Source organism: Pinus tabuliformis, chromosome 6 (assembly GCF_031772625.1).
Source record: "Pinus tabuliformis cultivar Carrire ecotype Pingquan chromosome 6, CPIR1, whole genome shotgun sequence".
In the NCBI taxonomy this organism is placed as follows: Eukaryota; Viridiplantae; Streptophyta; class Pinopsida; order Pinales; family Pinaceae; genus Pinus; species Pinus tabuliformis.
Genome location: NC_142292.1, coordinates 72,617,172 through 72,631,605, shown reverse-complemented (window position 1 = coordinate 72,631,605; position 14,434 = coordinate 72,617,172). Strand labels below are relative to the sequence as shown.

Here is a 14,434-nt window from a genome sequence, read left to right as displayed (position 1 = left end):
AAATTTCTGAAGGATCTTAATGGTGTGCTTTCCTTGCCCTACAAAGATTTCACTAGGCTTTTGCAATATTTCCAGTCCCAAGTAGTAATGCATAAGACCAAGATCCTGGAAATCAGCTCCCTCTTACACATGACAATGAGATTCGTTGCCCCTGTTAGAAATAAATCATCTACATACAACATCAAAATCAAGGGCTCACCTTCAACAACTTTGAAATACATAGACTCGGAAATTAATCGTGTCCTGGTACATAGACTCTGAAAGCCCTTGAATTTCCACTATAGCTAACAAAAGTTCCCTTCTTCCCGGAAGGTTCCAACTTCGTTCTTTTCTCCTTGGGCACATAAACATAAACAAGACAACCAAAAATTCACCTACGAAGACTTCTTCAGGAATCTTATATTCCAAGATTCGGTGTGGACATCTATTTTGAACATAAACAGTTGTCTTTGAAGCTTCTCCCCATAGAAACATAGGCAGCTCTTGATCATGAAGCATGGCTTTGGAAACTTCCATAATAGTTCTATTCTTTCTTTTGGCAATTCCATTTTGTTGAGGATAGTAGGGAATTATCAGCTCCCTCTTAATTCCATAATCCTTACAAAAGGCAATGGGCTCCTCAGTTATTTATTCTCCTCCATTGTCAGATCTTAATGTCTTGATCTTTCTTCTTATAGCATTTTCAACATATGCCTTGAATTCCCGAAACTTTTCAAACACTTCATCCTTGGATTCAAGAAATAAATCCATGTTTTACAACAGTGACCATTAATGAAAGTGACATAGTACAAATGACCACCCAAGGATTTGTCAGACATAGGTCCACAAACATCAAAATGTACAAGATCCAAGATTCCTTTAGATCTATTACACTGCTAATAAATCTTCCTTTGACATTTTTCCCAAGAGCACTATGAGCCATTTCTAGCCAATAAATCCATACTTTATGTCATTTGATCAGCATTTGCACTTTTACTATGGGATTGAATCAACATTTCATGGATGGATCTTTATTGTGGCAAGTACAAACTTTAATCAAATGGTTGAATTGCTATAGACACACTAAATTTCACTAATGATCAACAAAGAATCAATAATGAACCAAATCCATTCAAAATAAGATAATATCTAATCCAAGTCATACACTCACTCATACTAAATCCCTAGACCTAGAAGTGAGGGGCAAGGTTGTCGAGATGATAGTGGGTAGCTTGCCTAATAGTTTCCTTAGCTTCTCCCCTCAGTGAGGTTAGGACTTTTTCTCTAGGGAGAATCCAAGAGATAATAGGATCACCTTTAAAAATTCCTCTGTTTTATTTATTTCTCAATAACTAGGATTAGGGTTTGCTTTAAATTTCCAATTAACAACAATTTTGTTCCTATATGTTATTGTCCTTTAGTTCTAAATTGCATTTAATATTTGAAAAGAAAAAACTAGCATTTATTGCATGTTTTCACCCTAAACTTAGGGCTAACATCTAGGGTTTATGTTATTCTATGCATTTTTAACCGTTAAAACCCTAAAGTTGACCTATCCCTTGTTTACCTCTCTAATAGCCTCCAATCCTTTGTTTATCTCATCTTTTATAGGTTAGTTCTTTGTTGTTATATGCTTTTGCATGCTCAAAATCTGCATATCACAAAACCCATAGCTTATAACAATTTTTCTTAAGTTTATTAGGGTTGGTGGAAAGTGTACATGAAAAACTGTAACTTTGATCTTAACTTCCAAGGCTTTATGCATTTTTTACCATTAAAAACCTAAAGTTGACGTATCCCTTGTTTAACTCTTTAATAGCCTTCAATCCTCTATTGATCTCATTATTTATAGGCTATGTCTTTATTGATATATGCTTTTGCATGCTCTAAATCTGCATATCACAAAACCCATAGCTTATAATAATTTTTCTAAATTTGCTTTGCCAGTACCTTCACCCATAACCATTAGACTTTCAACTACATTGAACCCTCCTTCAGTGAAGACATTTACAGGTGATTTACCTGCAAGATCCTTAGAGAGCAATATGGCTTGAAACATTAGTCATCTAACCTCTAAGTCTTGCTAGAGAAGCCTCCCTTCTGGAGATAACAACCAACCACAAGACAAGAGAGAGGCCACTGAGGTGGCAGTGGTGGCTAATCTCTTTGTGACAAAAGACCTAGATTGCCTAGTAAGGCTTTGCACTAGCCTTGCTAGATTTTACAGTAACAATTCCCTCTCTACATTTTTTTCATTATCCAAAGCAAAGATTGTTCGCTCTTTTTCTAAGGGAGGTTAAGGCAACCCATATGTAGAAATCCTCAACCAAAGGCTTTCAAGAGGATCATCTCTTTCTTCCATTTTGATCGCACTAAAGGAGGCAACAAAAGACAAAGGTACAGGATTTGTTAGATATCAAATAAGGGCACCTTAGATTTATTCTTGACATCCACACCCCCCCCCAAAACGCCACCACCAAATGGGTCAACGGATTTCCACAAGATTTTTAAGGAGCTCTAGTCTTGGATTTCAAGGTAGGCCTCACCTAAACTGGCAAACAAGCAATTTTGGGGGGCAAGACCAAAGATAAACTCCGTCAACACATAGTACTACTTCAGAATATCCATTGAAGACCCAGTCGCCCATTTAAAGGTTTTTCCCGCCCAAACCACCTCCCTCGCCCCCAACAAACCTTAAGCGTTAGGAGTGATGGGATCCCTTGCTCTAGGGCTCCTCCTAAGATAGTGAAGTTGGACCCTCTCAGCCTTGGGTACTTATCAGACGACCTTCTCATACAATGCATCGATTCCTTCCTGGTGACTGAGGAGTTAGATGAGGAGACATATTCTTCCTCTCTCCCCCCCCTTTCAACCTAGACTTCTAGTTCCAATATCAAATTGAGCATCCCTTGACATATTATGATAGGTTTCCACTTTTGTATTCACATATTTTTTGGCCTTATTCTCTCTATGAGATGCCTAAAATGGTTTGTAAATTACATTCCTAGATCTTTTTCTTTTGTTGTTAGCATAGCTTCATGAGATTCTTTTGCACTCCCACTTTGTATTACATTGAAGTACTCTTTGAAGCCCATTGACCTACTTTTGCGATCAGTTGTGTTAAACTTTAAAGTTCCTAACCCTAGCACTTGGTTTATTATTTCCTAGCAGATCAAATCTATTGAATAAAAGCACGACTAGAGTTCTAACTTAAAGATCTAGAGAAAGCAAATTAAATAACCAATCTCAATCACATAATAACACAAATATTGTGCCCAATCAAAAATTCTTCATTGAAAATAACTTCAAAACCTACTCAGGCTCCCTTACTAGGAAAACGGCCTACTGAAGAAATTACATATACAACAATGAACCTAGAACTAATCCAACTAATAAATCCTTAGATGTCCTTCGATTTTTCCCAGCACACTTGAATGAAGTCCTTCTCCACCCAACCACTGAGATCTCACTCTCAATGCGTCATGTGCTCAAGATGTACTGTGTCTTGTGTGTCTTCTCCCTTGACCTAATCTTTCTTTTATAAGCTTGAGTTATGACCAAATCCACAACCCTAATCTCCAAAGTGATTGGCAATTGAGATTAGATCTCAACTCACTTGAGATCGATCATTGAAATTCATATAATTTACTAATGCAAAAACCTTTGCATTTCGTTAAATTAACTCACTTTAGTCTTGTAAAAGAAATTACTTTAATCACTCAAGTTATTGCTAAGGTTAAGGGTGTATTAAGAAACTTTTGCACACCTAAACACTTAGGCATGTGCAAAAGTACCTATCCAAGCTACAAACATCAACAATTTGTTGAACATAATAATAAACCTTATCTAGTTTAAGACATTGTCACGAATGCATCCTCCAAGGAGATAATAGAGAATATGAACTCTTTATCGTTTGTTTTTTTTCTAAATTAGACTAATTCTATTAATGTAACAAAAGTAGTACAAGGAGGCACCGGCCTCTGCAGAGCAAGCCTCAAATTATGCCATGTTTAACAACAAAATATTGGAAAAAGACTGCCCGCGCCGGGGAAACCAGTCCAAAACTATAAGAGTTTGCTACCCATGCAGGGGTAACAGCCTGTAGTGCCAGAGTGGAACAGTTTTTTGAACAGTCATCAAAATTAACAACATTGCATAAAAAAACACCAAAATAGACCCATAGTATTGGGAGCCGAGAACCCAGAACCTGAAAAACATTGACCAGCTAGGTGTCGTTAGGAGGAGGTTCTTCCACTACCAGACCCCTGTACGCCTCCATGTCATCTTCTGCATCCTGTTTGTCTCTCGGAGTTTCTTCCATGTTCTTGAAGCGGCCTGGATCGGTGCGTCCCTAAGCTGCTTCTGTGCGTCCCTGAGCTGCTTCGCTGCTTCTGTGCGTCCCTGAGCTGCTTCGCTGCTTCTGTGCGTCCCTGAGCTGCTTCCAGGGGCTTTTCTCTTGTTGGTGGTGTTCCACACCTGAGTATTGTGGGCTGGGTGTAAGGACTATGAATAATTTTATCAACTATTCCCTATGAACAGAGTATGACTTAACAAAATATTACAGCCTATAGTGGTTGCAGAGATAGTAAATGATTCTAGAATTACCCATCAAGAACCTGTGATAATAATTCCTGAATTTTATAAATTTAATTGGCAGAACCAATGAAAGTACTTACCTGTAATCCTACAGTCGATGAGGCCTCAAACTATTCCTGCTTCGGTTACCAAAAGACCGAAACCACCCAGCCAAATTGAGCAGAACCTCGCTACTCAGTCCAGTAAACTTCTCAGTTGAAGCAGACTGTTCCCCCATGCCCAGAACCTCAGAACAAGTAAGGCCCAACTCTCCCTGATGATAAACAAACTGTGTATAAGTTTTTCTCCCGTTTTTCCTCCCCTTGCCTCCAACCGTCCCTTCCTTCTTATATGTTTCCATTTACCGACATCCTCCATCACCGTGTCAAAATTAGGATACGTGTTGATTTTTATAAAGAAAATCTGATTTGATTTTATTTGAAGATCTTAATTTTATTTGAAATTAAGATCTTCAAATAAAATCAAATCAGATTTTCTTTATAAAAATCAACACGTATCCTAATTTTGACACGGTGATGGAGGATGTCGGTAAATGGAAACATATAAGAAGGAAGGGACGGTTGGAGGCAAGGGGAGGAAAAACGGGAGAAAAACTTATACACAGAGTTTGTTTATCATCAGGGAGAGTTGGGCCTTACTTGTTCTGAGGTTTCTGGGCACGGGGGAACAGTCTGCTTCAACTGAGAAATTTACTGAGTTTGGTTAGGTGGTTTCGGTCTTTTGGTAACCGAAGCAGGAATAGTTTGAGGCCTCATCGACCGTAGGATTACAGATAAGTACTTTCATTGGTTCTGTCAATTAAATTTATAAAATTCAGGAATTATTATCACAGGTTCTTGATGGGTAATTCTAGAATCATTTACTATCTCTGCAACGGCTGTAGGCTATAATATTCTGTTAAGTCATACTTCGTTCATAGGGAATAGTTGAAAAAATTATTCATAGTCCTTACACTGGGTCTTCAGAGTTTTGTGGCTCCTCTCTAAATGCCACCAAGATAGTCGCTATTATGCAGGGACGTTCCATCGTGCAGCGAAATTGAAATTGTGCAGAATGACTAGGCTGCCAAGATGATACAGAGGCAGCAGGAGGCTGGGGAGCAGCGTCAACAGGCCGAGGACCTGCAGTCTGAGCTTGCCCCGGACCGTTGCGAGTGGTTGGGTAGCGTTCAGCGAAATGAGTCGTCGAAGGGGAGGATGAGTCAGAGGGGGGCGATCTTCCTTTGCTACTGCCCCTCCTGCAGTGCATTCGATGACGCAAACAAGGCATGCTCACCTGGGCAAAATTGAGCGGATGAGAACGAGGAGCAGCAGTGCCAAAGAATGAGTGGTCAATGGGATCAGAAGGACCTGTAATCAGCAGTTCAAAGCAGAGATTCAAGACCGAAGAAACAGTCCGTAGGCAACATAGAAAACTCTACGAGAAATGTGCACCATCCACCATCTCAATGCAGCACAGATCTTCGCAGCGTCTCCCCGTTGTCATGTGCGAGCTCGGCTCAGCAACAGCAGGGGGACAATTGCAGTTCAAAGAAAGCGGAGCTGGGGGAAGACAGTTTAAAGAGGCCATCTTAAAAACCAAATTGATGAAGCCTCGACCCGTGCAGTTCATTAATGTGCCATTAATATCGGTGGTGGCTTTCTGTATATGCTTCTGAGTGGAAGCGTGGGTGGCCAAGTGGCCTTGCCACTTGCCAACCCAAGGTTGCTGCATAGTACCTGCATACCTAAACACCCGCATCCAGGGACTCTTTATCATTTTTTTCCAACTGCAGTGTAAATCATTAATGAGGGTAATTCTGGAAAACTCACATTAAAAATAAAATATTTGACTATAGTGGCATACATGCAAAAGCTTGCAATATTAGAAGTAAGACAGATTCCTAATAAATAATCAACTATAGAAAGAAAACATTTTGACTCTATACAAAATCCAATGCTTTGCAGGGGCCTATAGAGGGTTACTTGATTGTACTCTACACCTGGTACAATTTAGACACAAGCATAGTCTTCCTCCACAACTCACAATCAGTACATTTGATCAAATATGAAATATCCACCACACATACCACAATAATAGTATGACATCCACATACTTAGATAACTATACCTCAAATTTTGGAACTACAGATACAATAGACAGTGAAAGAGGTGAACATTCTTTGAGCAACAACTTTAATGTATTACATTGGATGAGATGTGACCATAGTTACACAGGTATCGCTCCCAGGCATTGGAGAGCACATACCCCCGCTCCCACGCTCATGGGACCGTGAGACCTGGTAGGAAATGCTCCAAAATTGTCGGGAGCTTCAACGGGTACATTGGAGCTTTTCGGGAGATTCACTGCAACAAACTTTTTACGTTTCGAAAGCTTCACTGCAATGAATAAGTGCAAACATAGGTGTATTCGACGTTGCTAGCTTGGGTGTTGTTGCAATTGATGGAACTGTGCGAAGGGAAGGGTATGTCATTGGATCTAGATCTGGATATGGGTCCGGAACTAAGAGAAACTACCCGTTTATGGAAACCCCTTCTATCCAAATGAAGATGAGGCGCCTGGCCAATCCTAATCTGTGTGGTTGGAAAGTTGTTCATTCTCCTCATATTCACAAATGGAAGATGGATATAAAAGCATTTAGGAAGATCGCTGGCCAATAGCAAAACCATCATTATCGCTCGTGGCTGAATGGACAAAAGATGGAATACAAAAGAAGAAAAAAATGTTGAAATTATGAAATATAAATATTATTTAAAAAACATTTTTTAATTTTATTTTCATATTTATTTTTATATAAAATATATATTAACTTAGAAATTTATAAAACAAAGTCTCTTTAAAATAACATTTTAAACTCTATTGTTTTAATTTTTTTTAATTATTATTAATATATATTTTCTTTTTTCTTATCTCTATTATAATTAGATGTAATTTATGTCATTATATGTATATATATATAAGTTCAATAGTGGTGAGGTTACATCATGGGCAGGGAATTGAACCGGTGACTTAACATATAGCATTGCATGAAATCACCTAATAATCAAGTAATAACAACTTTTTTCCCGGTTTGGGAGTTCTGCATGTTTCTTTGCTGGGAAGGAATTTGATTGGCAAATTGTTGATGGATTAATATTTTCATTTTTTTTTTTGGCAGTGTTTCAAAGTTCAATTTTTTACATATTTCTTTGCAAGATGGAATTGATTGGCAAGTTTTGGATGGAAATAAATTAATTATTTTATTTTTATTTTTAATATATATTAAATTTTAATATATTATATTATTGTCGCTCCCAACTTGACATTCCTGTAAATTTGGGCAAAGCTTCTAGCCATGCCAGATACTTGTTCCCCGTCCCAGAAGTACCCACATACCAGAAACTCCTGCAACATAGGATGTGAGTCGTGACATAACTGAGTTAAGCATTAGTTTCAGCGTATGGTAATAGCACATGATATTTCAGCTGGCCACACAGGTATTCTCAACCTAGATTACTACACCTTCATTGTGACCAGGTTTATTAGTGTTGCAGACATTCTTAACATATTATGAGATGTGGCATAACTGAGATCAGAATTAATTTCAGCACATAGTAACAGATCATGATTTTTCACAATTTTGCATTCAACTCCATTCATGTCAAATTTGAGTCTCGGGTATTCTCAACCTACCTGACTCCACCTTCATTGTGACCAGGTTTATTAGTGTTGCAGACATTGCACTTAGTTCTCTTAGCCCAGTTAATATTACCACACCTGATACAACAGAATGAACTACAAATTTCAGCTTACAAAGCCAGACAATTAAGAAGCATAGGCAATAATACTTGTCAACTATAAGACGATTTTATTCACAAAATGACATTGAGATATTTTTTATATCACAGTGACTTACATTGGGCAGGACCAATCATTGGGGCCAAAAAGTCCAGGAGGACCACCTACTCCTCGTCCCCTCCCAGGATCATTGGTACCTCGTCCCCTGCCACGGCCACCACCACCACCACCACCAGAGCTACCAGCAGGTCGTGCAGTTCCACAGCGGTTACAAACTCCACGAAATGCAAAGTTGACATTGGAACAGCTGCTGTGCAAGATATTAGAATGAAAACCAAATTTCTTTGTTCCCTAAGACATGGGTTAACTCCATGAAAAACAAACCTTCAGCTTATAAAGAAAATTACAGTCTGATACAAAACCAATGCAAATGAGGATCAAAGTGCCAGAATTAGCTGCTCACCAATGTCACATCACAGACCTTGAATTTGGACAAAGCCAGTCTCCTTCTTGTTGCCATGCTTTTCCAGCAGTATCACCCCGGCCTCTCCCTCTTCCTCCTCCTCCACTCCAATTTTCGCTCATATCATCCCCTGAACCGCCAAGATTACCTTCCAGTTGTGGATCTACAACAGTGTTTAATGGTTGCTCTGCTGTTTCTTTATTTTTGCTTTCTGCAATGAAAACGCCGATAGTGCTTCCATGAAAATCTGTATTATTAAACCATTCCACTGCAGCAGCTGCCGCATGTGGATCTTCGTAAGTAATCATTGCATCTCCCTTAGGTTCATTGGAAACTTTATCTCTATATATCCAGATCTTTGGACGACCTGTTCTTTTGTCTTTCTGCAAGATTAAAATAGATACTAATCAAGGATTCAACAAAATCAATCACACGAACATAGCAAAAGAAAGCCCAAAAAAGAATCATATACAGAAATAAGTGTATATTCATCAAAACGAAGTCAACTACCTTCAATAAACCTATTGTTCCAAAATGGTTTGCAAGCAGAGTTTCATCAGTTCCAGAAGGCAGGTTGCAGACATATATTGAAGTTGTTAATGGAGCTGCTGCTCCAACATAACCCATCATGTCAACAATCTTTCTTTATATTCATTAACATTCAGAGCACTTTTCCTGTATTCAGCCATCAAGTGTGAAATGAGAAGCCTGTTCAGATAAAAAACGCAGAATCCACAAAAACTGGAATAATAATTATAACATGTGTCAAAGGAAAGTTTATTCACATGTCACATGAAACTTCAGTCAGTTTTTGTTAATTTTCGATAACAATGGCATGTTCTATGTTTTAGAGCAATTTACTTCAATTTTTCTTATTAGCCCAATATCAATTTCCAGATTAGCAATCACATTAACATGATAGTAAATGCAGATAAAACATAAATAAGCAGAAGACAAGCCAAGACAAAAGGACACAATAATTGGCAGATGCCAGGGAAAAACCCCAATGTGGGGAAAACCTTTCGATCAAATCCAATGTTGCACGAAGCGGGAGCGAAGCGGAAGCGCGGAGCGCGGAAGCGTCATTTTCCAAAAATCTAGGAAGCAAAGCGTCCGCGGAAGCGTCTGCTATATATATATATTTTTTTATATTTTTTTGCATTTATACTCAAAACAAACATCCCAAATACCAAATTAATTGTAGAAGACATGAAAACATGCATATTTTTGCATAAATCAAGATAGATATGGCATCCATGATTCCATTGTAGTTACTAGTATGTACAACAATCATCTATATTCTAGCTATTACAAACATACATCATGAAAACCGACCAACGTAAATGCAGTAAGCATCAGAATCCCCTGGCCCTGTCTTTTGCTCTTTGGCACTTCTTGATTTCCTTGCACGCCCTTTGCGCAACATGATTATTCACTCACCATAATATCTTACAACAGTGACATGTTTTTTTGGACGCATTTTCTCAAGATCCGATAGTAATAATCAGCATATTGAGGACAGTTAAGTTCTATCTGTTTAAATGCCACCAGACAGATTGGTGATGAGCAACATTACATCATATTTAATATCATGTGGATCGCAATAGACGGTACTTACTGAACATCTTCCTCGCAAGTTGCAAGTATATATTCAATTGATTTAATAAACAGATATCTTATTCTATACGTAGGTAACGACGAAATTAGCACACTGCTGTATTTTTCAATTTAAAACAACCGGTAACCTGTTATGCCGCTCTTTCTTATGGCCTCCTCTCCTATCATCACTCGTCATTGTTACAAATGAAAGCAGAGTGACTTTCGACGCAAGTGTTGGGATTTTAATTATTTTTTTCTGTGAATGATCTCATCGCTGAGACGGGGCTCAACCTCTCTCGTTCGTTTCTGGATAACGTGTTAGGTAAGCATTTCAAATAATCATATTGTAACTTGCCTCGAGGGACTCTACGCGGCGTTCAACCGTTTATTTCTGACAATGAAATGCCTAGCAAATATTAGATGAAGCTGTAGGTAATGATTTTGCTTCTCAAAAACCAGGAATCGCTCAAAAAATGCGGAATCGCGCTTCGGGAAAAACGGAATCGCGCTTCCTTTGGCGCTTCCGGAATGCTTCCGTACAGGACGCGATTCCGGCCTAGGATCCGGGGGGGGCGCTTCCTACAACACTGATCAAATCTTCTTATTATTCTTCAAAAGTTCAGCAGATAGAGAGAGTACATCATACAAAATTTCCTTGCCCAAACATTGTCAAAACAGTCCAGCAAAACAGCAGTCAACAGGATGCCCTAACCAGAAAGTCAACGCTGGTCAAACCAGCAGAAATCTTCCTCCAAATCAGCTCGGTCAAACCCAATCAACTCGGCCTTCAGGGACAGTCCAAATCAGCCCAAAACAGTCTGGAAATTATCGGTCAAAGTCAGTCAACACATAGTCAACTCTGCAGTCAAACTTGCTTCAGTCAACGCTGGTCAAACAGCCCAGAAAATCTCGGTTTCTATGTCCAAATATGCGGCCTGCCCAAACAGAGATATTCCCACACAAAAATGCAGTCAAACAAAGTCAAACACTAACCAGTCAACACTGGTCAAAGCTGGCTGCAACTTGGTCAACGCAGAAATCAGAAAACCCAGTCAAACTTTCACACGTGTGGAGAAGTACAGGCTGCCCTAAAATTCGTACGACCCAATCAGATGAAGAGAGAGAAAGATGTGTGAGAGATGATGAATGTCCAAATGAGGTAGATGGTCCTATTTATATGCAACATTGAAGGTGAAGATACATGACTTTTGGGCTTCTAAGCCTACATTAGATTGTTCGCTGACCTTAACAATTTGCCCATAGAAGAAATAAAGTCATAATTCCATTTATACATGTCAGAATGAAATGATCTTTAGATCAATCCTACACCTCTCGAAAAGAGGAATCCAATAAAATATCATCTCCATCATATGAGCTGTCCAAGGTGGAGTTTGGCCCTAGTTGCCAAATTTAACACTCCCTCTCAACTAGGGAGAACTCCACCTACCAAACTATCTAACAACCTGTACCATCCCTATCATCCCTGCTCTACTCTACTCTGCTATACTGAACCATGAAGAAATAATGTAGAATAAATAATCAAGGGTGTATCATACCACTTTCCACTGACCCGAAGTTAGTCTCCATTGATCCCAGATCAATATCAAACATCCTAGCATACGGAGTACGGTAGTACACAATGCATCTATCGGTAGTACTAAGGTCCCTATCCTCATTTCCCTACTCATTGGCCAGATGAGAGGTACTTCTCATGAGTCCCGGACTACATGGGTAGGATGTATCGGCAGGAGAAGGTGAACCACTCATCCTGCTCATATGCCATTGGAGAAGGTGAACCACTCATCCTGTGCATATATCAACCATCATGGGATATCACAGGGGAATGTGAACCACTAACTTTGTACACAGCGCACCACTAGGGGAAGGTGAACCACTCACCCTATGGTCGCTCATTGCTCCAAATACTCCAAGCCCCCCAAAGCTCCCAGAGCTCAATATCCAACTCAAATGGGACCCTCATAAGAGGTCTCTCCACGACTCCAGGTCGTTCACGAAAGGTTAAGAATTTGACCTTCCCCAGGGGCTTCGTAAGAGTATCTGCGACCTGATCATTAGTCCCAATGTGATGGAGCCTTATTGCTCCCCGTTGTACCATATCTCGGATAAAGTGATACCTGGTATCAATATGCTTGGAGCGGTCATGAAACAAAGGCTTCTCAAAGAGACGAATCCCACTTTGGTTGTCGCAGAAACTCACAGTGGTATCCAACACATGTCCACACAGTTCACTAAAGAGCATCCTCAACCAAACAGCTTCACAAGAGGCCACACTAGAAGCAATATATTCAGCCTCGGAAAGCTCTAAGCAACCAATTTCTTCTTCCTGCTCATCCAGGATATCTAACCAAAACCTAGTGAGAAGCAACATCCTGATGTGCTCTTCCGATCCGCCACATTGCCAGCCCAGTCAGCATCAGAATAACCATGGAGCCTCACATTCCCGACAGTGTATCTTAGTCCATAGGTGATTGTGCCCCGTAGATATCTCAGAAGATTCTTGGCAGCAATCCAATGTATGTGATGAGGCTCGACCATATATTGACTTAGCGTATTTACTGCAAAGCATATGTCCGGACGAGAGTTCACCAAGAACATCAAGGGCCCCACGAGTTGACGATACTCAAATGGATTTCCCAAATTGGACCCAACAGCACTTTTGCATAACTTCTCGAAGTTAAGTTCTATCGGAGCAATGTTGCACGAAGCGCCCCCCCCCCCACGGTTCCAAGCCTCGAAGCGCGTCCCGTACAGAAGTGCCTAGGAAGCTTGGCCGGAAGCGCTTCTGAATTTTTTGTCGCTTCCTGGAAATTCGGAAGCGTGGTACGGAAGCGCGCTTCGAGTGTCGGAAGCGTGGCGCTTCGGAGGAGGAAGCGTGCGCTTCTGGAAAAGCGTTTAGAAAATCGTTTTTTTTTTCAATTTTTTTTTTAATTTTAGGTGAGTTTGCTTGTTGGGGGTGGGTCCACCATGGGTTAGGGTGATGAATGAAGGCAAAAAGAAATATAAATATAGCAGATGCTCCCTCATGGTAATGTTAAATTCTTAAAGTAAAAGTGACATTCTCCTTTATTTTTCATTTTCATCCTTTTACTTAAATTTTTAACATTACCATGAAATGACTCAGGATGTTTGAGAGTGGTTCCAGCCTCATTGGACTTCATATGGAGAAAATAGAATTTGATATCCTATTCAAAATTCAGCAGACTTAACAATTTTCAAGAATTCAGGATCAATGGTATTGTGGCATTTCATTAGATTATATCAAGTATGAAGGTATGCGGTTAGCATTTAATCAAGAGCACCAAGCCCTATATGTACCCTAGTGTTGGTGGTGTTAATTGTTGAACTCCTTTGTCACGCAGCACGCCCTTAGCAAAAAATTACCTTTCAATCAAATCAAAATCATCGATCAAGCATGTTAAGCTTTTTCTACCATATTTTAAGATCAAAATTGGGCAATGTTGACTAATATCCCTAGACAATCGAGGTAGAGGCAAAGGCTAGACAAGAGGAGAAGAATCTAGATTCTAGATGGTCGATGCATCTAAATGGTTGATGCTCGAATAATTAATCATTAATGTACAATGGATGTTATATCTATCTTGATTTATGAAAAAATATGCATGTTTTCATGTCTTCTACAATTAATTTCTATTTGGGATGTTTGTTTTGAGTATAAATGCAAAAAAATATATATATATATAGCAAACGCTTCCGCAGACGCTTCGCTTCCTAGAAAATTTGGAAAATGACGCTTCCGCGTCCCCGCTTCCAAAAAACGTTTCCGCTTCGCCCCCGCTTCGTGCAACATTGCATCGGAGTAATCACTGACTTACAATCCACCATCGCAAATCTTTCAAGTAGCTTCACAATGTATTTTCCTTGAGAAAGGAAAATCTCACCTGGCTTTTGCCAGACCTCCAACCCTAGGAAATAATGCATCAGTCCTAGGTCCTTCATCTCGAATTCAGAAGCAAACTCCATCTTGCATTGATGAATGAG

At 39.6% G+C, this 14,434-nt stretch overlaps 1 protein-coding gene across 3 annotated transcripts in view; it reads right to left on the bottom strand.

The window, feature by feature from the left end:
* The window catches only part of TAF15 (TBP-associated factor 15), a 106,531-nt gene that overhangs the window by 47,183 nt on the left and 44,914 nt on the right, over positions 1-14,434 (bottom strand). For 2 of the 3 annotated variants that reach the window (XM_089413931.1, XM_089413927.1), the window contains 4 exons: positions 9,326-9,490; positions 8,834-9,198; positions 8,471-8,662; positions 8,248-8,331 (listed from right to left, as the gene is read on the bottom strand). In XM_089413931.1, coding sequence (XP_089270057.1) covers positions 8,248-8,331; positions 8,471-8,662; positions 8,834-9,198; positions 9,326-9,445 — 761 coding nt within the window. In that variant the 5' untranslated portion in view covers positions 9,446-9,490. The remainder of the gene's footprint in view (positions 1-8,247; positions 8,332-8,470; positions 8,663-8,833; positions 9,199-9,325; positions 9,491-14,434) is intronic. The other variant, XM_089413935.1, reaches the window with a different exon arrangement.